General features: G+C 36.1%; 3 protein-coding genes across 8 annotated transcripts; 2 read left to right on the forward strand and 1 right to left on the reverse strand.

Moving 5' to 3' along the window:
• The first annotated feature begins 105 nt into the window (after nt 1–105).
• Nucleotides 106–1,370, forward strand: LOC143426311 (peroxisomal membrane protein 2). The gene is made up of 5 exons (XM_076899688.1): nt 106–340; nt 409–504; nt 596–743; nt 818–937; nt 1,012–1,370. The coding sequence occupies exons 1-5, from the start codon at nt 243–245 to the stop codon at nt 1,108–1,110; spliced, it is 561 nt and encodes a 186-aa protein (XP_076755803.1). The 5' UTR covers nt 106–242; the 3' UTR covers nt 1,111–1,370.
• Srrm234 (Serine-arginine repetitive matrix 2/3/4) lies at nt 1,371–16,540 on the reverse strand. 5 transcript variants are annotated; one of them, XR_013102134.1, is made up of 11 exons: nt 16,388–16,540; nt 15,502–15,743; nt 15,103–15,207; nt 10,287–10,565; nt 8,200–8,325; nt 8,048–8,126; nt 7,235–7,290; nt 5,111–7,057; nt 4,871–5,041; nt 2,718–3,369; nt 1,371–2,672 (listed from the first exon to the last, which is right to left on the reverse strand). XR_013102134.1 is itself a non-coding variant. In XM_076899651.1 (10 exons), exons 2-10 carry the CDS (start codon nt 15,729–15,731, stop codon nt 3,219–3,221), a joined length of 3,144 nt encoding a protein of 1,047 aa, XP_076755766.1. In that variant the 5' UTR covers nt 15,732–15,743; nt 16,388–16,540; the 3' UTR covers nt 1,371–3,218. The 5 variants fall into 5 exon arrangements, 4 of the variants coding, with proteins under 4 accessions (XP_076755766.1, XP_076755767.1, XP_076755770.1 ...); XM_076899651.1 differs by having other exon boundaries at nt 1,371–3,369; XM_076899653.1 differs by lacking the exons at nt 1,371–2,672; nt 2,718–3,369 and adding an exon at nt 4,090–4,514 and having other exon boundaries at nt 16,388–16,539.
• On the forward strand, nt 16,110–18,915 carry Rrp40 (exosome complex component Rrp40). Of its 2 annotated transcripts, XM_076899684.1 has the most exons (3): nt 16,110–16,291; nt 16,893–17,255; nt 17,340–18,915. In XM_076899684.1, the coding sequence occupies exons 2-3, from the start codon at nt 17,062–17,064 to the stop codon at nt 17,881–17,883; spliced, it is 738 nt and encodes a 245-aa protein (XP_076755799.1). In that variant the 5' UTR covers nt 16,110–16,291; nt 16,893–17,061; the 3' UTR covers nt 17,884–18,915. The 2 variants fall into 2 exon arrangements, with proteins under 2 accessions (XP_076755799.1, XP_076755798.1); XM_076899683.1 differs by lacking the exon at nt 16,110–16,291 and having other exon boundaries at nt 16,544–17,255.
• The last annotated feature ends 2,279 nt before the right edge of the window (nt 18,916–21,194 follow it).

Below are 21,194 nucleotides of genomic sequence, written 5' to 3' on the forward strand. Positions count from 1 at the left end.
TTTATTTACTAGACTTTTCCTAATGGACTTAATTCATTGTAATTTTATTTTGTATTTAATTATCTGAAGATGATTATTAATGATTTTCAATAACGAATTCATACGCGTAACATGCAACCACTTTGTTACGTTCCGCATAATTGATGTTATCAAATTATTCAGTCTATACTTTACGAAATATCACGTTTAAGTCTCATTTTACATTTATCAGTTATTTAACGTAGAGTCATAGCACGATCAGGATGGCTCTCTCAAAACCCATGAATTTACTTCTTCACCTTACCAGTGCTTATTTCGAGCGTTTGTATACCAGTCCACTGAAAACCAAAGCAATCACTAGGTAATGTTACGTTAAACTGTTGCACACAATTTGTAAATTGTTTTTGTAAAAATCGTATTTCTTTTCAGTTGCATACTCGCCACCCTCGGAAATCTAATCTCGCAAAAAATTTCTGGTGCAAAGCACTTAAATGAAGACAGTTTAATTGCATTTGCTCTATTTGGGTAAATTTCAATAAATTATCGATTAGATTCTTTCTTATGGTAATTTCTCTTATTGTTATTACAAATATTGCCATTTAAATATTTTTTACAGGCTCTTCTTCGGAGGTCCAGTTCCACACTATTTTTATACGTATATAAGACCATTCGTAACTAATCCTCTCATTATTTTGTTAATAGAAAGATGTTTATATACACCATGTTATCAAGCATTAGCATTGTACATGTTGTCTCTGTTCGAGGTAGGATTTTTATACATTGAATTATCTTTTCTACTAGTGCACAGTTAGTTGAATGGAAGTTCATTTCATTGCAGGGTAATACGCATAAAGAGGCTGGCAAACAGCTGAAAAAATTGTATTGGCCTATACTTACAGCAAACTTGAAATACTTAACATTGCTTCAGTTCATTAATATAAAATATGTGCCGCCAATGGTAAGTCTGACCATATAAGTTAGTTATAGAAGAATCTGTAAAAGATTAACATTCATTTTATAATTAATTTTCAGTTACGAGTTCTTATGGTAAACTTTATCAGTTTCTTTTGGGCTATATACCTTGCACAACAGAGAGCTAAACAATCGAAGGCTGCTGGAGGAAAAATCTAATACATTCGCATGATATAAATATAAATTTTATATTGCTAGATGTAAGATTCGGGTAGTTTATGGGGTCTATATTTGTTAAAAATTGTATATTTTAGATACACATTATGTAATAGTTTCATTCCAGTGTTATTTTCTTTGCCTTGTATATTTTTACTAGTACATATTATGTATAATCTCAAACTAAAAACATTGGATTAATATTTAAACTATGGTATAAGGATGTATTTAAATAAATTTTGTAAGTATTTTGGAAGGAGAAATGGTTTTTAAGCTTTTTAATTTAATCACACAACAACAATACAGAGTATATTACAGATATAATCAGAATTTCTTCCATTTCAACGATGGTAACATTCGATGACTGTAAATTATGAATAATAAATAGTAAAGTCAAAAGCCATGGTGGGCAGAGTTCAACAAGTTTTTTGCATGTTTGCATAAACGATTTCGTCTGTATACTTCGTTATAGCTTTATAATATTGTGAAACGAACTAATCAAATGATAGAATGTTTTTTCAAATTTTATATACCAATTCCATAAAACACAAATATTTCATGATAAGTATATATATTTATGTTTCAGCTTGGTTTCGTAGATATGCATCAAGATAGAATCAATATTGCAACACCATAGCAATTGACAACTTTTTTTCTTTCCTTTCCTTTCAAATAAAACTGAATTAGTATCATTACGCAAGAACTAACTCTACGTAGTTTCCGCTCCTAGTTACAAACAATGTAGACTTTCCAAATATGACTTCTTTTAACCCTATACATACATTTTTTTTTTTCAAGACTTAACTTCGAATAATCGAGACTAGACTAATTATGTCTTTTGGTACGCTGCCTGGCTGTAGAGCCAAGAAAAAAACTTTCTAACTAGTATTCAGATAAATTGAGTATTGCGAGTGAACGAAAGTTCAAAGATTAACATCACTTTTATACATGCTTCTTATCTTGAACTTTGATAAATAAACGACTAGATGGACGTGATGTAAATAAATAAACAAAATGAATAAATATATATATATATATATATAAATAATAAAATAGACAAGTGTATAAATAAATATACCATTCTTCGAATGTTAAGTAAATCGAATAAAAGGCGAATGAGCAAAGTGCTAAATTTATGCACAATAATATCTATATACAAAAGGAACAGGTGTAGAACATTGCACTAAAATATCAATTATTAATTGCTCGAGAAATTAATAGATCGATCGAAGGATGTTCTAGTATCAATTTCTTAACCATTAATGGAATGTCTAAAATTTGACTAGCTTGTGTTTGTATAACAAACAATTACATGATTAAACAATCACGCGGACGTAGAACTACCATAGAGTAGTTTCAAATGAATCATTAAATAATAGAATACACCTATGGAATGATAATGCGAGATCTTAAGAAGCTGCAATCAACACAGTTCGTAATACTTATAATCATCATTGCCTTCTTATTGCTTAAATACTTAGACGTAAGTAAATCTGCGAGAGACATCATTTTACGAAGACTTAAAATTTTCAAAATTATGACGCAACATAATCCACGATGGCTATCTTCTTAAAAACGATCAGATCGTGAAACTTTTTTAACGTGCCGACGTTTCTTATTAAAATATCTTATCCAGTTACTCTTGCATCTTCATTGTTCGCAAACCTCATTCAAAAAAGTTGAATAATCAAGATCGTTCAGTACTCAATCGATCTAAGAAAGAAGCAATTGAACATTTCTTACTGCTATCCGATAAAGTGAAAGAAACGATACAAGTACTGACGCTGAAACTGGATGGTATTATGGAGAATCACCTTCGATGAGTATTATTAAGTCGTGAGATCAAACGTGTGAATGGCGTATTATGAATTTACAAAGACTTAAAGATCATGCACCAAACTTAGAATGGTGTACTCTCGTTGCATCTTTTGGACAGGAGAAAATATATACGAAATTCCTCGCCCTCCGTGACTACGTCGATATCCAACATTATAAACATCAGTCCGTATGCTGTGAAAAGCATCGATGGACCTTCATGATCCGCGTACCATTCCAAATCTGACGCACAAGAGGAACGACGTCGAATCTTTTTAGGGATCCGGTTGATCGCTTCAACGCGTGTACGACGGGCTCCGACTTGGGGAACAACTTGATCGATGACTTGGACTTGACCAATTACTATGTCTGCTGCTATCTGAACTACTCGGTGATGAAGGTGGTGTTGGAGTAGGTCGGTGATATGGAATTGGTCGTTTCCTGGCGCTAAAATTAACGTCTATCAATATTCTGTGATAATCATAGTACTTGCAAAAATGAAATTAGCATAGTTTGTTAAAGTTTCAATAAATGTATATCATGTATTGTATTATAGTCTGTTAACACTGTTATGGATTGCTTCTATTTTTTCAATTATTGGTGATACAGTGACTATAAGAAAGTATTAACAAATTTCTAATAAAGCACTCCTTGATATTTATATTCCACATTTTACTTAAAATGATAGGAAATAAATGAATATGTAAATGTTGAAACAAGTACAAAGGTGTGCCTGTATGGCTTTCTGTAGTCTCTGTATGCGCTAACAAAAAAAGAAAAAAAAGAATAACATGCAAAATAAATCAAGCAACGCAACAAAAGTACCATGCAAAAATAAAGATGTGTCACTTACCTCGTTGTAAAATTGTAGGAAGGCAGTGGATTTAAAATGATTCACAAAACACAACGAAGAAAAATTATATCCAGAACTAAAAGAAAAAGGCTTGCTTTTATAGCGGTAAATACATTTTATTTGTGACTCACATAAAATAAAAGAGAATCTCTACTGTAAATGTTTAATTTACAATAATTTATAAGGAGGATACACGCATGCTACATCTACGCGATATTTGTAGACCATTTCATAAGCGATTACAGATACAAATAAAAAGATTGGACAGGGGGGAGAAAAAAGAAAAAATCATACAAATGTAAGTGTACTTCAACTGATTTTTGAAATGAATTCGTATACCGGTCGGTGCGATAAAGTATATCGTTTACTCAATATAAAACGAGGCAAATGGAGTTCGCTGCTCGAACGCATTGCTTATACTATAGAAGTGTACGTAAGTGTCTAAAGTAGTTCCTTAGAAAATTATTTAAATTATACTGATAAAGTTATAGTGTATCGTAATATCCCACAGCTAATTATAATAAAACGACACGATTCATTAGCCATAATTGATCGTTAAACTAATTTCCACAGTATCATTTAAATCTGTTTCAACTGATTCATTTTCATTAACTTATTACGAAACTGAAATTCGATATGCATCGTATGTTTACTACTACATTGATAATTGTAGGAAAGTAATAGAAACGTCTGTGCGAAGCCGTAACTTTATCTTCTATGCCTGTCCATCGATCTGTCCCTGTAGGACACAATACAAAATGGAATTAGATTAATTAAAAAAAAAAAAAAAAAAAAGAAATCATTCGAGTGAATTTATCGGAAACTTATCGATATCGTCGCTTTGCAAATTGATTGTTCTAATTGGAACTTCTTGTATAACCGAGGCGTTTCATACGTGAGAAGAATACATTTCAACGATGAGAAAGTGAAATAAAAATGAAAACTTAAAATGAAAAAAAAAGAAGAAAAAAATAGACGTCAAAAGAAACATTTCTACGATCGATGCAACGTTGTGGGCTTACAAAATTTGGCATGGTGCGCTGTAAAAAAACCTGCTGCTACGATATCGAAACTACCGCGCTTCGCAATACCTACCTTGTAATACGACGTCTATCTAGAAAGCTAGGAGAACCGTGACGTCGAGGTATCGAGGGCGAACGAGACCTACTAGAAGCTGAACTGCTGGACGTTGAACGGGAGGACCTACTGAAGACGCTGCTTGATGACTGTGACGAGCTAGAGAAACTGCTGCGACTGTGCTTTGAACTGTACATAAAACAAATGCATATAGTTACAAATTTTCTTGTATAAAAAAGAAACACATTGTCCGTTTACCTTAAAGAAGAACGCGAGCTGCTCCTGCTGCAACTTCTCTTTTCCTTGTCCCGCGATATCCTTGATAGCGACCGCGTACGGCTCCTCGATTTCTTCGACAACGATCGACTTCTAGATTTTTTCGACAAAGACCGACTACGCGACTTCTTTGACAAAGACCTGCTCCTGGACTTTTTCGACAAGGACCGACTCCTGGACCGTTTCGACAACGATCTGGTCCTACTCCTAGACCTCGACTTCTCCGGTGAATGTGAGTGCTTCGATCTCGATGAAGATCTCGATCTGCTCAACCTCTTGGACCTCGCGGGCGACTTGGGTGACTTTTTGGACCTCGACGATGGCGATGCCGAAGGCCTGTGCCTGGGGGAGGCTGACTTCTTGCTTCTCGACGCGGAACGCGACTTCTTTTCTCTGGAGATGGATCTTGAACGACGCCTGGGCGATCTGGAAGATCTCTTTTCCACTGACACGGACCTCGTATACGATCTGGATCGCGATCTGGAGTAAGACTTTCCTCTTGGCGAATGCTTCCTAGAGACAGGTGAATTCTTCTTCGAGGTAGCTGGCGACGTAGACCTTTGCTTTGATTTGGTGGTAGGTATGGGTGGCGGGGATTCGCTTGGTGAGCGTATTTTTATGGTTGTATCTTTCTGAGAGATTAATACGGGCGGAGAGTGCGAACACGATTTGCTCTGTGACGAATGCTTTCTCAAAATGATCGGTGAATTCTTCTTAGAGGTACTCGGAGAGTTTGAAAGATGATTCGCTTTCGCTGCTACACTGGGTGACCAAGAATCTACTGCCACCACTTTATTCAAGACTTGTGGCAAAGGAGGTGGCGACTCACTGGGAGATCTTATCTTTATAGCTGCTTCTTCTCGAGTCAACGGTAACGCCGGTGAGGGTGATCTGCTGGACACTGGAGACTGAATTGCAGGCAGGTGAGGTATTGGTGATTTTGACTTAGACTTCTCCTGCATCGGACCAATAGTATTTTGTACCATCTTGGGCGGGTCATTTGGTAAAGCTATATCCAGCACGTTCTCCTCCTTCTTCTCAATTTTAATTTTCGTAGGACTAATCACCTTTTTCCCCAGGGATTCTCTAGCCTTTGCGGCTAATCCGCTTTGTAAACGTTTCAGAGTGTGCAATTCTTTCATCTTCTCCTCGTCTTCTTTCGGCTCGTCATCCGCCATATCAGTCTCGTCCTCGCTAGACGATCTTAGCCTAACTCTCGGGGTGATCGTACGAATTTTCCTAGCTCTAGAGGTTGATCGGGATTTTCGTTTATTATCCTGAGTCTTCTTCTGATCCCGTTTCTTCTTATCTTCTAATATGTGCTTGTACCGTTCCGGATTTTTCCTCACCGGTGAGTAGCTCAAGGTGGATCGCCTGGATCTACTTCTTGTCCTGCTGCGGCTTCTGTGACGATCTCTAGACCTTTCTCTTCTATCCCTTTGCCGTCTAGGTGACCTCGATCTCCGACCTCTGGAATCGGATCTCCTGCGTCTTGGTAGCGGCGATAATCTGCGCCGTGATCCATAACGATCGTACCTCGATCGACTTCTGCTCCTTGATACAGAGTATCTGTTGTATCTTCTTGGAGACCTCGAGATCCTTCTTCTTCTTGGCGAAGGACTGACCCGTCGAGATCTTGAGTATCTCCTGGGAGACCTCCCTCTCTCAACTCTACTTCTCGATGGTGATCTGTGCCTTCTTGGCGGAGGGCTTTTGTGCACGACCGGTGACTTGTCTCTTTTCTCTGGTACAACCTTTTTGACGGGGGATTCTTTCTTTTTAATGGGTGGAGTTTCGTTTCGACTCTTTTCTTGTTTTTTTGGAGAGCGATTCGATCGAGGTTCTTTCGTCGTGTTCTCGGCTTCATCGTTCTTAGATTTCTCCACGACTTTGTCATGTTTTATAGACTTCTTCGGCCTCTCCGGGGAACTAAGTATTCGATAAATTTATACATTATTCATAAAATTATTTTTTGTTAAAATAACTAACTTCAATGAGTTAACTACCGATAGAACTTTACTGTACTGGTACTAGTTTAAGTACTGTTCAAAATGAAAGTAGTTATTTTTAATTCTAATGATTATCTGTTGGTAATTTAAGACTTACCTATCTGACGAACTCTCGGATGACTGATGCTTCCTCTTGACAGCTACCTTTTTCTTCTAAAAGAAAAACAACACGAATTACTAAGTTAGACAGTGTTATCTACCGTACACCAATCATGCATATGTACTTGTCAGTAGTAGGATTAAAAAAAAGAGTTCGCAATTGTTCAAAGATTTTGGAGCCTGCTCATTCGTTCTAGTATAAATTTAATAGATTAAAACGTACAAGTGTTTCACGAATACTTTAATTATCGCGTTGTATCGTACTCAGGGCGAAGAACGAGCAGTATCCCATTTGTTATTTTCTCGTAAAATGTGATGGTGCTTGACACAAAACGAGTGAAAAGGCAACAACAATCGCAAAAGTTCGTACGTAATAGAAAAATCACAAAATTATTATTACATTGAGTAGCGGCATATCTGGTACTCACTCAGGGAATATATCCTGTCAAATGGCGCTGATAATTACAAACAATACTGAGATTTACACTTTTGAAATAATGACTGTTTAACTTGAAATCAGATAAAAATCTTTACAGAAACAAAAAGCAATGAATCATGCTTATTCAAAGTTAGGCGGCAACACAAAATCCCTTATAAAGTCCAATGTTTCAATTAACAACTAATGAGGGGAAATGAACGAAAAGTAGATGTCGCATGCTCCTGCTTCACGTGCTAGGGTATATATATATATGTGTGACTATTTATATATATATATATATACACACATTTATAAAGATGTATATGTATAGAAAGAGAGAGGAATATAGAATTTTTTCTTTGTATCTTGTTTCCGTCGCATTATTTGTCCTACCTCATGTTTTTCTTTTGCCTCTGCCTTAGACTTCTTCTTCTTCTTTTTCTTTTTCTTCTTTGATTCAGTTTCAGAAGAACTGTATATACAAACGCACGATTATGTTAGTAAACAGGAATTAAAAAAGCTACAAGTATTAGAAAATGAATTACCTGCTATCGTCTGAAGCCTCGCTAGAATCGCTATCAGAGGAACTAGCCTCAGTTTTCTTGTGTTTCTTTTCCTTTTTCTTCTTCTTTGATTTTTCTTTTTTCTTGCTAGCCTTTGGAGATTCCGACCTAGGAAATTCGTTTGTGGTTATTCTCAATTGTTTCGCTGGGAGCAAGTTTAATTTGTTTTTGTTCTCTTTTTTTGTTTTCTTTAATAATATTTAGTTCTTTATTTTTAAATTCTTGCAGTGGACGTCTTCCTGTCGACAAGTGCATACCTTGTGCTGACAATAAAGAAAGCTGTAGTACAATGTATCCGTGTGTGAAACAAATACTTTATTCTAATGATACAAGCTACCTGCCGCTCTCAACGAGTATTCGATCAGAAAGTAACGAGAACAAATTCGAGAAAAGTAACAGTTGAGAACGCGCGATACCGACGGAATCTTTGGTATTGATCTATCTCTCAGCATCTGGATAAGGTATTCAATTCAAAAAAGTGGAAACTAACTTATACAAATATATAATATGTATATGTATAGGAAATGCAGTGTGTGAACATTTTTATACGCAAATTACACTTACATTTATTATCACATTTATCATGTACAATGTACTATATATCAATGTTCATCGTATATCTTATTCTGATACACACTTTGATATCGATATAGAAAAGAAGCGAAAGTGTTATATGTATATATACATATATATATATTTTTGTTTCTCAGTCTTTCACTGCAATCCCAAGTGAATTAAGTAATAAAAAATATAAGTACAACGATACATATACAGGTGAAAGTCACAATATTGGGCTATAGCTAACAAACCGACTACATAATCACTCAATTTGAAAGATTTGGTTTATTCATAGGTTCCACCTGATTCTTTTCCTTCGCGTCCCTTGGACCAGTCACGATTCCGCCGCGCGACGTGCCAAACCAAATCTTTCAAAAGTTACAAAAGACAAGTATACAAAATATGAGGAGTATTGATATAATATGGGATTAGCATTACCTTGATAACCATCGATAGGGACGGACTTGTCAGAAAAAAATAGAGAGATGACATTAACAACAAGCTTTATCGATAACAACAACAAAGATAGAAATGCATGATTTACGCGTCAGATTACGTATTACGTTAAAATTTGTTAGAAAAAAATCCGAGTATATTTTGTATATATATCAAAGTAAATGTTTGCCCGACTGCTTTTCTTTTTTCTCTCACGTTAGGATTAACATTAATTATTTAGAGACACAGTATTGTTGCTGATTTACGATTCTTTCGTCGACGTTACGCACAAGTTCCAGCGACATAGCAAACATTTACCCTCTAAAATTGCGCCTATAAGAAAAACACCTAATAAATAAGGCAACGTATAGACTCGAGATCGTTTCTTTTCAGTTTTCTCAATACGAAGATCTTACATATCATTCTTTATTTTTTTGAGCGTTCTTATCTTTTTTTTCTTTTCTTTTGAAAGTAGACGCGACGACCACACTTACCTACTGAGCCTACTGGGTAGGCACTTAGTCCTCCTCAGTTCTGTTTGAAACAGAGAAAGGTGTATGGGACATGAAATAGTAGGTGAGTCATGAGTCAGTATCTGACAAGAGGTGTGTAGTAAGCAAATGAACGAGTGTGGAACTTGCGGTAAATGAATAATTAACCGGGGGGTTTTGGGGTGGGGAGGATAGGAGCAACTACAGGGGGATGTCCGTTCGGTCTTGAAGTCTGGATTCGTGTACGTTCCCTTTTTCTCTCGTACGACGCGACGACGAGAAATTTCTGTTTAACAATCAAGCTACGTATAGTACATATATAATTACATTGCACTATAATATAACAAATAATATCAGGCGCTATCTTATTACTACTATACTATAGTATATGCTGTAGTATACCGTTAATAGTACTACTGCTACGCTATAGTATACAGTGTGTCCGATTGTTCAATATACCATAGTACAATGCAGTGATATAAGTACTATAATTCTCATCTGTACATGATCAAGTGTCCTCCATTCTCTAGTTTATACATCGAATCCAGCCTTCACTGACCCGTGCACCATTACGTTGTCTTTTACCTTTCCTTCTTGTGCTTCTTCCCCTTTTTCTTTTTGATCGCGCTACTGGATCGTTTCCGTTTCTTCTTCTCCGGTGCGGATGTCGTGTCCGGGGCCGGGCTCGGTGTACGCACCAGCTCGTACACTTTGCTAGCGGCGGCTCTCGCCTCCGCCTCGCGAGCGTGCCTCTCGGGATCTAGGCTACTTCCTTCCACGAAGAACTCTGATATGCCAAACGCTTCGCGCAGCTTGGCATTTTTCTCTTGCTGCGCCTCAGCGATCTGGTGTGTCTCCCGTACACTGCAATTAAAGTGTTCACGTCAGAATTCGTTTAACATACCACAAAATTGTGGAAAGTTTCTTATTTAGAGTCACACTGATACTAGATAGTAGAAATGAATGGAAGATCTCAACTCATTCTAAGGAGAATGGATCTACCCATCGTGGCAAGTCGATTGTACAAGTTAACTGAATCGTGAAATTCGGTAATATGTAAATATTATCCATAGAACAGTAAAGTAAATATTATCCAACATGTACCACTAAAATGTATAATACGATCCCCCACCTAGCGTGCAGCCTGCGAATACTCTTTCTCCGTTTAAGCGCTAAACCGTATGCGAAACCAATGACCCCGTGCACAGACGTGTGCCGAGCATTCGCACAATCGTGGAAACACGTGCCACCACCGGAAGCGTTCCACGAGAACCATACGCGTACATCCCCCAATTAAAGCCGCTCTCTGACGAGCACACCTTTTTACATTCACAGGGGGCGAGAAGAAATTCAATAGACGTAACCGAGCTGCGCTTAAAAATAAACACACACCGCCGAGAGGGTGAACAGAGAGCACTGTTGACCTATTTCGATATTTCTGTCCCTTATTTTTACCGGGATCCGGTCGAAGCGGGTCGGAGGAACGAGAAATTCGTACCGCGTCGTGATTTTCACCGTCATCGTCGCACGGAACCGGTTGACGGCCGCCGTTTAATGCACGCTCAGCTCCGTCGAGTTCCGCAAGGATCTATAGACCGATGGCGAAGCGGCGGTTGCGACGGACGGCGTGTTCCTCGTTGTAGCCGCGGCGTGCGACGCTGGGACCGTCCGGGCGATGCGGCAAACTGGTGACATAACACCCGGGCCAGAGGAGCGGAGACTATAACACCGTGGCGAAATCGAGGCGGCCCCTCTTCAACCCCGCGAGTGAAAACCAGCGGCGGCAAACGAGAGAGGCCGGGGTCGGAGCTGAGCCACCCCTACGCCAACACTCGAGCGCGGATCAATACAATCCAGCTGTTCTCTTTTCTGCTGTCCCTTTCGCGCCACTATTCGCCCGCGCTGCACGCACGAAAATTCATCCACCCGTAGTGGCAACCCCCGTACCGGGGTCAAACGGCGGAGCAATTTTTATATACCGTTATTATTTCCATCGTCATTTAAATTCATTCTGATTTCGTCCGATTATCAGCGTGAGTCGCAAATATAAATTATGGATTATAATCAATAACCAGTTTTTTTCTTGCATGCAAATTAAAGTCTGGGCGGACTTTCTCTTGTAATTGAGAGAAATTGAAGAATGCTGAATTCAAGATTTCAATAAGACAAGATTTCTATGTATAAAGTAGCTAATTTTGATGTTTACGACGTGTTAAAGAGTAACAGTTGTTTACAGGGAAAGGTTCCCCTTTAGCGAGGGATTGGAGAGTCAACAATATGAGTCATCCCCAAACGCCACGCGGAGAATATTTGCCTTTTTAATCTTCTCCAACCCTGCAGTATTTGTCCAAGTTTTAGCTACAAGAGTACGTTAATAATAATGGTAAACTAAAGAGTGGAATAATAGAGAGACACGAAATGGTATTTCCTTACATTCTATCGAACTGGACGCCGTTCGAGGAATAGAATATCTACGATAACAAAAAGTGTGTTATACTAAAAAAAAGAACCAAGAACTAGTTGTAAAAGATTCACCTGACGACGGAGCGCATGTTGCTTCGCCGTCCGGCGAGGAGGTGGAGTTGTATGCGTTGACAACAGCAACAATGCTGCCGCATCTGCAACTGTCCACGCTTCTTTCCGTTCGCCGCTTGTAATTTTCGTTTCCGCGATCGTTTCATTACTTTCTGTCGGTCCAGAAAGAAGTTCCCTCTCCAGAGCGTCTCGAAGAAGGCGCGTCCATCGGCTGGGCCGCGTCCACGAGCCGGTTTCAAAGGAGTTACCGTCACGGACATAGTCATTCCTCGAATTTCAAATTTCGATGGGAATAAAATCCTCCTCTCCTTTATTCTCTTCTTAAAGTGATTGAAAATTTAATCTCCCTGTAAATTCTCTCCTCTATTTAATAAGCACATTTGTTGATCCCTTTATTCAAAATGTATTTCAAATGGTTCTTATAAATTTCCTTTAGACCTTTCGTTAAATAATCGTAAGTATACTCCTATTTACTTATCCCTTTTCATTAGATCGTTTAGTACCAGTAAATTTTCCCACGGATTTCTCTTAAACATTATCAAATCTGACAATTTAGCGTTTCCAATTACAATTCATATATTACGTAATTTTTCGATATTGTCGCGAGCAAATCGTTTTATCTCGTTCAGCATCCAATTTTCTTTGCCTCGAAGACACAGCTACAGGGTTGAATAATTAACGGTCGGGTAATTAGACGAGCATTAAGCACGATCGGCCGCTAATTTACGCTAAGGAGCTCTGCCAGTGGGCTGACGGGCGTGGGAGTAGTTCCGATGCAGCTTAATCCCCTTCTCGAGGCAGGCTTTGATAGTTTAGGCGGCCGGATGGGGGTGAGGGCTCGAGGCGAAGGTAATGGCTTCCTCCCCCGATTACACCAGCACCGTATTCAGAGATTCTGCTATCCTACCGAGAACAATCATCCGGCGGCGATGATGAAAACGTCACTCTCTGTCTCTGGATCCTTTTCTTCCCTTTTCTCTCTCTCTTTCTGCCTCTCCTCGTTCACAGATGAAAGTCTCTTGTCGTTTGATCGATTGTTTCTCCCAAAAGTAATCAGCGTCGAAACCAACTTTATCTCAAATATTCCTTGCCCCTTCTCCTTTAGAATCATTTAATTAGTAGTAATTGGATTTTTCCATCGACTTTTTCAGATTTCTTTGAATTTGTGTAATCAGCGGTACGCGTATATATCTTGGCGTCTCGTGTAAGAATATAGGAATATATCGTAATTTTTATTTTAGCTTAAACACTAAGGAAGACTTCGTATCAGGCACACTATATTCGCCAGACTTCGACCCGTACACTGGGTGCACCGAGCTCAAAGTAAGGACATCTTAATGTAATTATCGTCGATTCAACGACTTGGAGACACATGGATTTTATAGTAGAAAAATGTAGAAGATCCTCGAATTCTGTTCATCTCTATCTTGCGGTAATTGATTCGAGACACGTGGGGATTATTTTCTTCTTAAATCGTCGCGTGTATTTCCCTTTCTTTGGAGTATCTCGTACTTTTTCGATCTTCTCTACGGAGCTTCTTGATTTTTCCAAAATTAACAGATGCATGTACTCATACGAAATATACTCGTGAATTACAATTAGTATCGAGATTTCGATTTAGCTGTTACACGATCACGCGAAATTCTTCTTATTTCGAATCGAATCTACATACCTTGAACGTACACTTGACGCGACGACTTATCACTTACGATTATTTAAAACATTCTATAATATATCTGTATATAATCATCTACACGCTAATGGAAGACTTTTGTGATTTGTTCGCTTGCGAGCGTATCACTAAACTGTTACATGTTCCCCCCTTTTTTTTATTTTTTTTAGAATTTTTTCTGATTATTGGCCGACGATTCGTGTACTCGACGAGAGTCGTCGACGCGTAGCGTCGCAACGCCGGTCCATCCTCGCACTGAGACGGAAATAGTCGAGTACGAGAGATGCTGGAACAGAGAATTCTCCCTCTCTCCGCTCGTTCATTCGCGTATCTCTGTTTCTCTTTCTGTGCACCCCCGCCGTATCTCTCCCATTTCGTGGGTGGCGCCGGCGCTATGGGGTACGTCGATATCGGCCGCGTAATACCCCTGAAAAGCCGGCCCGAAAGAGTGAACGGCGGCTATGTCTCCGCCCTCCAATAATATTGGGTTTAGCGGGAATCCGAGCTACTGATCAGAAACCGTCGCTACTCCAACATTACGTTTGCTCGAGAGCCGGTCGCGTTTGCTATTAGGATCATTCCTCGGGCCTCTCTCGCAACTTCAAATCTTTCGATTTCCGGATAGGACGCAAACGAACATGTTTTTGAGTCGAACAGCTACATGGAAGTTTGTTATTTCGAACCTTGATTTGCGGTAGTACATTATTAGAAAGCTATTTGATTCATGACAGTACTGGCAATAATAGTATTACTAGCATACTACCAATCTAAAGAGAACTTAAGATTTTTGCAATTTATTATATGAGTCCTGAATTCATTTTAAAATGTAGAATACCCTAATAGTATTACAATTGTCATAGCTTATGTGATTTAAATGCCATGACAGTGCTACTATCATTAAACTCAAAATATGAATTTTGACGAAGACTTTGAAAAAATAGAAAAGAGATACTTTGGATGAATATCGTTTTTTAAGATTATATTGAAATTTTTTTACAGGGGAGACCAGTGATATTTCATCTCCTCCTCTGTATATATTATTTAGACGCTATTTAAACTGCAAGTATCCTCATACTTGCATCATATTAAAAATATAGTTGATTTTATTCATTTATAATTTTAGTCATATCATTTTAAACATAACACAGAGAGAAAAAAGTAATAGAAGACAATTAAGGAAAAAAAAGTACTCACTTTACACGGCCAAATTCATCTCTAGGTATTGCTGGCTTGGAGTCAGTTCCCATTAACATAGACCTATATGATTCTACTTTTTTTGTTATCTCTTCAGATGTAAATCTATAAAATACGATAAAAAACTAAATAAGAAACAATTCTAACATTAGATGTATCATAGTTAGCAAGCTAGCAAAGAAATACACTGTGCGTAAAGAATGGAAGCCAAAGGGAAGCTAAATCCAATTGAAGTTCAGAATCTCATTTAGTATTGGATTCAAGGAATCAATGAAGCTTTGCATCTCTTTTATATACACATACACTGTCCAAACATATTGCTAGGAAATATGTTCACTTTAGAAGCAATTATACCAGTATACGAGATGGATTATGTTACATTATCAAAATTGCGCTTACCCTTGTTCTTCCAGAATATCTGCTAGTTCCGCGCATTTCACTTCCACCTTTCTTTTCCTAACATGATCAAGAATTTCTTTATTAGGTTGCTTATTAAGTTGCTCTAATTTCCCTTCATCAGTTTTGTAGGCGACTTTGTCCTTTGTCTTGCGCACAATTGCCCAATTTCTTTGGACATGTCCGTTAGTTCCAGAACCACGTGGTGTTTGTAATCCAATTCCATTGTACATCTTGTATCACGCCTGCGGACATAAAGTATATAGAGAGCCGTTAAACTATAATTCATTAATTGTCAACGTATGCATAAAAATTTAGAAACGATATATAACAGTTCACTGTCTTGGTGATAAGGAATGTACATCAATGAAATTGTATGAGTATTTAAATAACATTCTAACTAAATTCGTGTAATTAAATAAGTTGAACTATACATGTTATCTGAAGATAAATTTCCAAAAATTAAATTGAACTGTGCAAAAAATGAATAAAATAAGGGACAGTATTATATCTGTTTGCTTATGTCGGATATATATCAACAAGAATCAAAGGAGTGTTTCTGTATATAACACATATGTATATTAATAAGTATCTTAACCATGAATGTGACAGTAAGTGCACAATAGTGATAATGGTTACGTTCGAAAATCTGACTAAAGATCATTTCCCATGCAACTGTAAACTGTACCCGTTAAGTTGTCTCGATCGTTCAACATCGAATCTTAGCTAAATAGCAACAAATCGATCGAGAATGTGACATAATTAAACTAATAACTAAAAAGGGAGCGGGAAGGTAGGTTAGAATAGAATACACGCAAATCAATTATCGATCCGGTGAATGCTGCGCAAATTTCACAATTATACACTGTACGTTGCCGGAGATAATTACCTTTTCATTAGTAACAACAGTGACGATCTTGCTGCGCCATCCACGGAAATGTCGATTTTCTAACTCGTCTAAGAACGAAACAGATTAATGAAAAACACAACGAGCACCGCGATTTTCGTCGCGTTACCGTTTCACGCGACAGCTTCGCGACACACCGCGTCGCGGCGCCACTGTTTTAATAAGCGTAGAACTGGGAAAAACGCATTGTGCCCTGTACAATTGGTTCAAACAAGGTTATTTTAAATATTCAACTATTCCGCATTAATTTCGATAGTTCGATATCAAGGATGAAATAACATTTATTTCCTCTTTTATTATATTCACAATGTGATAAGTATTGCATAATTGATTGCGTTCATTTATGTAAATTGCATTGCGCAGTAACACCTTGTACGAGTAAGCCCGCGAAACTAAATAGCGGAAAACGCGATGCTTATAATTTAACGCACGTGGTGTAATAAAATATAATCAAAGTTATATAATCTGTAAATTTGTATGTTTATAGTGCTTTCATTCAGAGGCAGCATATTTGTTTTCGAATCCTGTCATTGATAATCGTGTTGTAAAACAGCTGTAAAAATGTTAATAAATACCGTGTGTTTATAACCTCAAAAAACGAATTTATATTATTTATATTGCAAGAAAGCAAGGGGGATTATTTGTACTTAATAAATATGATGGAAGTTAGCGTGAAAGATGTTGTAATGCCTGGCGATATTTTAAAAGATATAACGACGATTAATAAAAAAGAGACAATTATTTTGGGACCTGGACTTCGTCGTGAAGCTGATACGGTATTTGCGTATAAAGCAGGTGTATTAAAGAAAACAGAGCCAGCCGTATACTATGTGGACAGTTATCAGAAGCGGTAATTACATTCCACTTGTTACTGAAATTTTTATCAAATTTTCGTACTATATTTCTACAAAGCTTCAATAATTGTTTCTTACAGCTACATACCAAACCGCGGTGAAAATGTAGTTGGCATAGTAACTCAAAAGGGCAGTGACATTTTTAAGGTAGATATTGGAGCTAATGAACAAGCATCGCTTTCGTATCTTGCATTCGAAGGTGCTACTAAGAAGAATCGTCCAGATATTCAAGTCGGAGATTTAGTGTTTGCTAAGCTTGTAGTTGCAAGTAAAGATATGGAACCAGAACTTGTGTGTGTGGATTCCCATGGCAAAGAAAAGAAACTGGGTCCCTTGAGTTCAGATGGCATGCTCTTCACTTGTTCTTTGAATCTAATTAGGAAAATATTGAATCGCAGTTCTTTATTGTTTAACATGCTTGCACGTAGTCAAGCATTCGAAGTCGCAGCTGGTATGAACGGTAGAGTTTGGGTTAAAGCAAGGACTATTCAAGAAACAATAGCAGTAGCAAATGCTATTTTAGCAGCAGAGTATGCTGCACCCAATGATATAAAGAAATTATGTTCAGATATTGATAAGACCTTACTCTTATATCAGCCTGACAATGTGAATGAGACGCAATAGAAGAAGCAACTAATGTTATGAATGATTATTTATTGTATGAATATTTTTAATGCATTTTATAAATAAATCTGTATGATTTCTTATGAAATATGATAATTATGACAACCATTGTGACAACCATTGTGATAAAAATGTAGAGTTAGAACTATGTGTAGTACATACATTATTAAGTATGCTGGTCGTTTATACTGCTATATTAATACAATGAAATTACGAATACAATAAACATTGTTAAAATAGAGTCTTTATACTACTATTTTTCATTCAATTGCAATTTAATAATGTACATTTGTTCGATGACTAAATTATGTCTTGATAAAACAATAGGATGAGTAAATAGAAATACCTTCATGAAATTAATGTTACCAAGCAGTCTCAACTAACTTTCTAACTACATCAAAAACTCTTTAAAAAATCATAATATACCAATCGGTACAGTTTTTGCTTAATAATCATAATCAGTATCTAGGTGGAAAAGTGAATTTTCTGATATGTAACCAATGTTTGTTTTGTTTTCACTATAGTATGAAAGCTAAACACTAACTAATGATAGTATTAGATATTCAAGCACAACCTTGACTTTCTTTATTTTTTTTTCCACAAAAATACTTAAACAATTTTAGAACCAAGCATGTTACATTTTTCATATCTTTTTCCTTTTAATACAGGATTTTTGTACGTAGTGGAATGTGCATTGTTCGTGGTTTAACATAAACCGTGAACTCGTCGATATTAGGAAATCCTTTCTCTAGACATTATAATCGCGCGAATAATAAGAACAGAATGCATTCGTACAATAGTTTAAAACTAGGATAACGCTGATTTGTAACGCGAACGCTTATACGTGCACATAAAATATAATGTGCGACATAATATATTTAGCATAAAGTAAATTAATATAATTAAAAGCGTGCATATTTAACAATTTATACAAAATATGGAAACAAAACAATAATATATATATGTGTGTATACTATGTACAAATTTCAATTGCATACATGTTCCTTCTCTTTTCTCCTCTCCTTTTTTTTTTATAAAACAAAGAATTGTAAAAATAAATCACCAAAAACGCTTTGGCTAATGCATAACACAATCAAATAATTTATCGCAGAATTATCAAGATTAATACTTATTTGCTATAACATTATTTATGGAGATATCATTATAAATTTCTTTCGCCATCACTTAATGTAAGGATGTTAAACTAATATTAGTAATCTAATAGATAATGACACGACAGATGTGTAGTTTTTACAAAAAGTAAAGAATTTAGAGGAACATTTGGTATTTACATTATAAGTAAATACATATGTTACATAAAATTCTATATATGGAAACTGAGCTTTTTGTAAAGCAAAAGCACAATTAACTTGAAGCTTTTTGTAAAAACCACATTGTATTTTCATTTTCGTTCTGGTATGTCATAGGCAAGCAATATGTATGTTAGGGACGATTTATGGTGCCACCAGCAACCATTATACTATTCTATGGTATTGTGCTTTACTTAATACGTATTTCATATGAGCATGTTATGTGCATGTAATCATATTAATGCGATACATTTAACTACAAAGGTAATAATGATCAATGCTATGCACATGCTGTGCTTCACAATTTTTGTATTTCAAAGATGTATGATTATCAATGCAAAAGAGCCAAATGCGGGAAACGTTTTGATAAGTAATCTATGTAATCTATAGTATGAACATAAAGTATCTGCCATTATCACTGGAGTCATAGATTTAATTTTATAACGCTGTGATCTACCTCATAAAAATATATCTATTTTACAGTGTTATAGAATCTGATAATTTTTTATTATAGGAAGATAAAAACATTATCTTGCACGATGAATTTTTAACATTAGTGATGTAATTAATGTTCAAAATATTTGATAAAAGAACGAAAGATATTTTGTGTATGATATCAAAAAAAATACTAGTTACCTTCTTATGAAAAAAAGAATATGATTATATTACTATTTATTCTCGATTTTAATGATATTTTATTCATTGTATCTCTAATATAATAAAAGTCATTTTTTACGAACATCCTATATTGCATAGGTAGATATGCAGGTCTTCTATAGTATGCAAATGGCAGAATTCTAAACCAAGAGGACTAAGCTTTATCGTTAGTTTTCACATAGCAGCTGGTAGTTACAATTATATAAGAATAATTTCTCATTTTTATATACCAAATAACATTTATACTTCTTTTTTTTCCATCAGGCTCCACTGTGTCATTAATGCCACTAAATGCAAAATCTATGATTTCGTCAGACAGCATTGATAGAGATAGTTAAATGTTAAAATTACAGTACACCTATTGTTATATATCATCAGCAGAAACAAGTGATTATAGTTCTATTTGAATGTGCATGACATGTGAAGAGTCATGTTTTAATGTATCTAGTAGGATATATTATTGCTGAATTAATTTTTAACTGGAAAGAACTATTTTTATAGGAAAAGGAAGCAGGTTATTAGTTATAAAGAGTGCATTCATTACAATTTGTAAAAACTGATGAAAACACGACTCTTCTAAAAGGAAAGCGAAACATGATACTCTACATGAAATATTCTTTATGAACCGACCTACTAGATCACTCTTGAAGCTCGATATCATAGCACAAAACTACCTATATGAATATGTAGATAAATATTCATCATTGCATATTTTTCAGCATTATTATTATTTATATAAAAAATTGTCTTTGCTTATAGCTAAAATATTATGATGCCTCGGCTATATAAATATATATATACTTTATATATATATTTATATCGTTATCATTATTGTTATTATCATATTATTTTTTTCATTAGCATGTATATATAATATATATACCATTCACAACACAGAGTGCATAGTACGAAGCCGAATTGAATCTGTTCACCCCTATAATATTATACTTGCTGCAGGGAGGAACAGATCATAAAGCTTCAATGTAACAACGCACAACCAATATTTATACAACCTGCGTGCACCGTAATTGCTTTTTGTCAGTATCTTACATTGACAAAAGCAATATATTTAACTTATATAATCGTATTAAGTAGAATCATTAAGGTATTATGTTTCTCACATTATGAGCTTCACTATTTAGTAACACATGAAAGACTAACACAGACGAGATTCAATTTCCACAACCATTTCCGTATTCATTGCTTTTAAGGTGCTCTAATGGAAAAATTAATAAAAAGAAAACGACAGGAATAAATGAATAGCATGTCTTGGTTTTTTTCCTGAGAAAAATTTCATTAAAAACATTCAAAAATTTAACATAAAAATAAATTTGTTTTTCTTTT

Source organism: Xylocopa sonorina, chromosome 8 (genome assembly GCF_050948175.1).
Source record: "Xylocopa sonorina isolate GNS202 chromosome 8, iyXylSono1_principal, whole genome shotgun sequence".
Taxonomy (NCBI): Eukaryota; Metazoa; Arthropoda; class Insecta; order Hymenoptera; family Apidae; genus Xylocopa; species Xylocopa sonorina.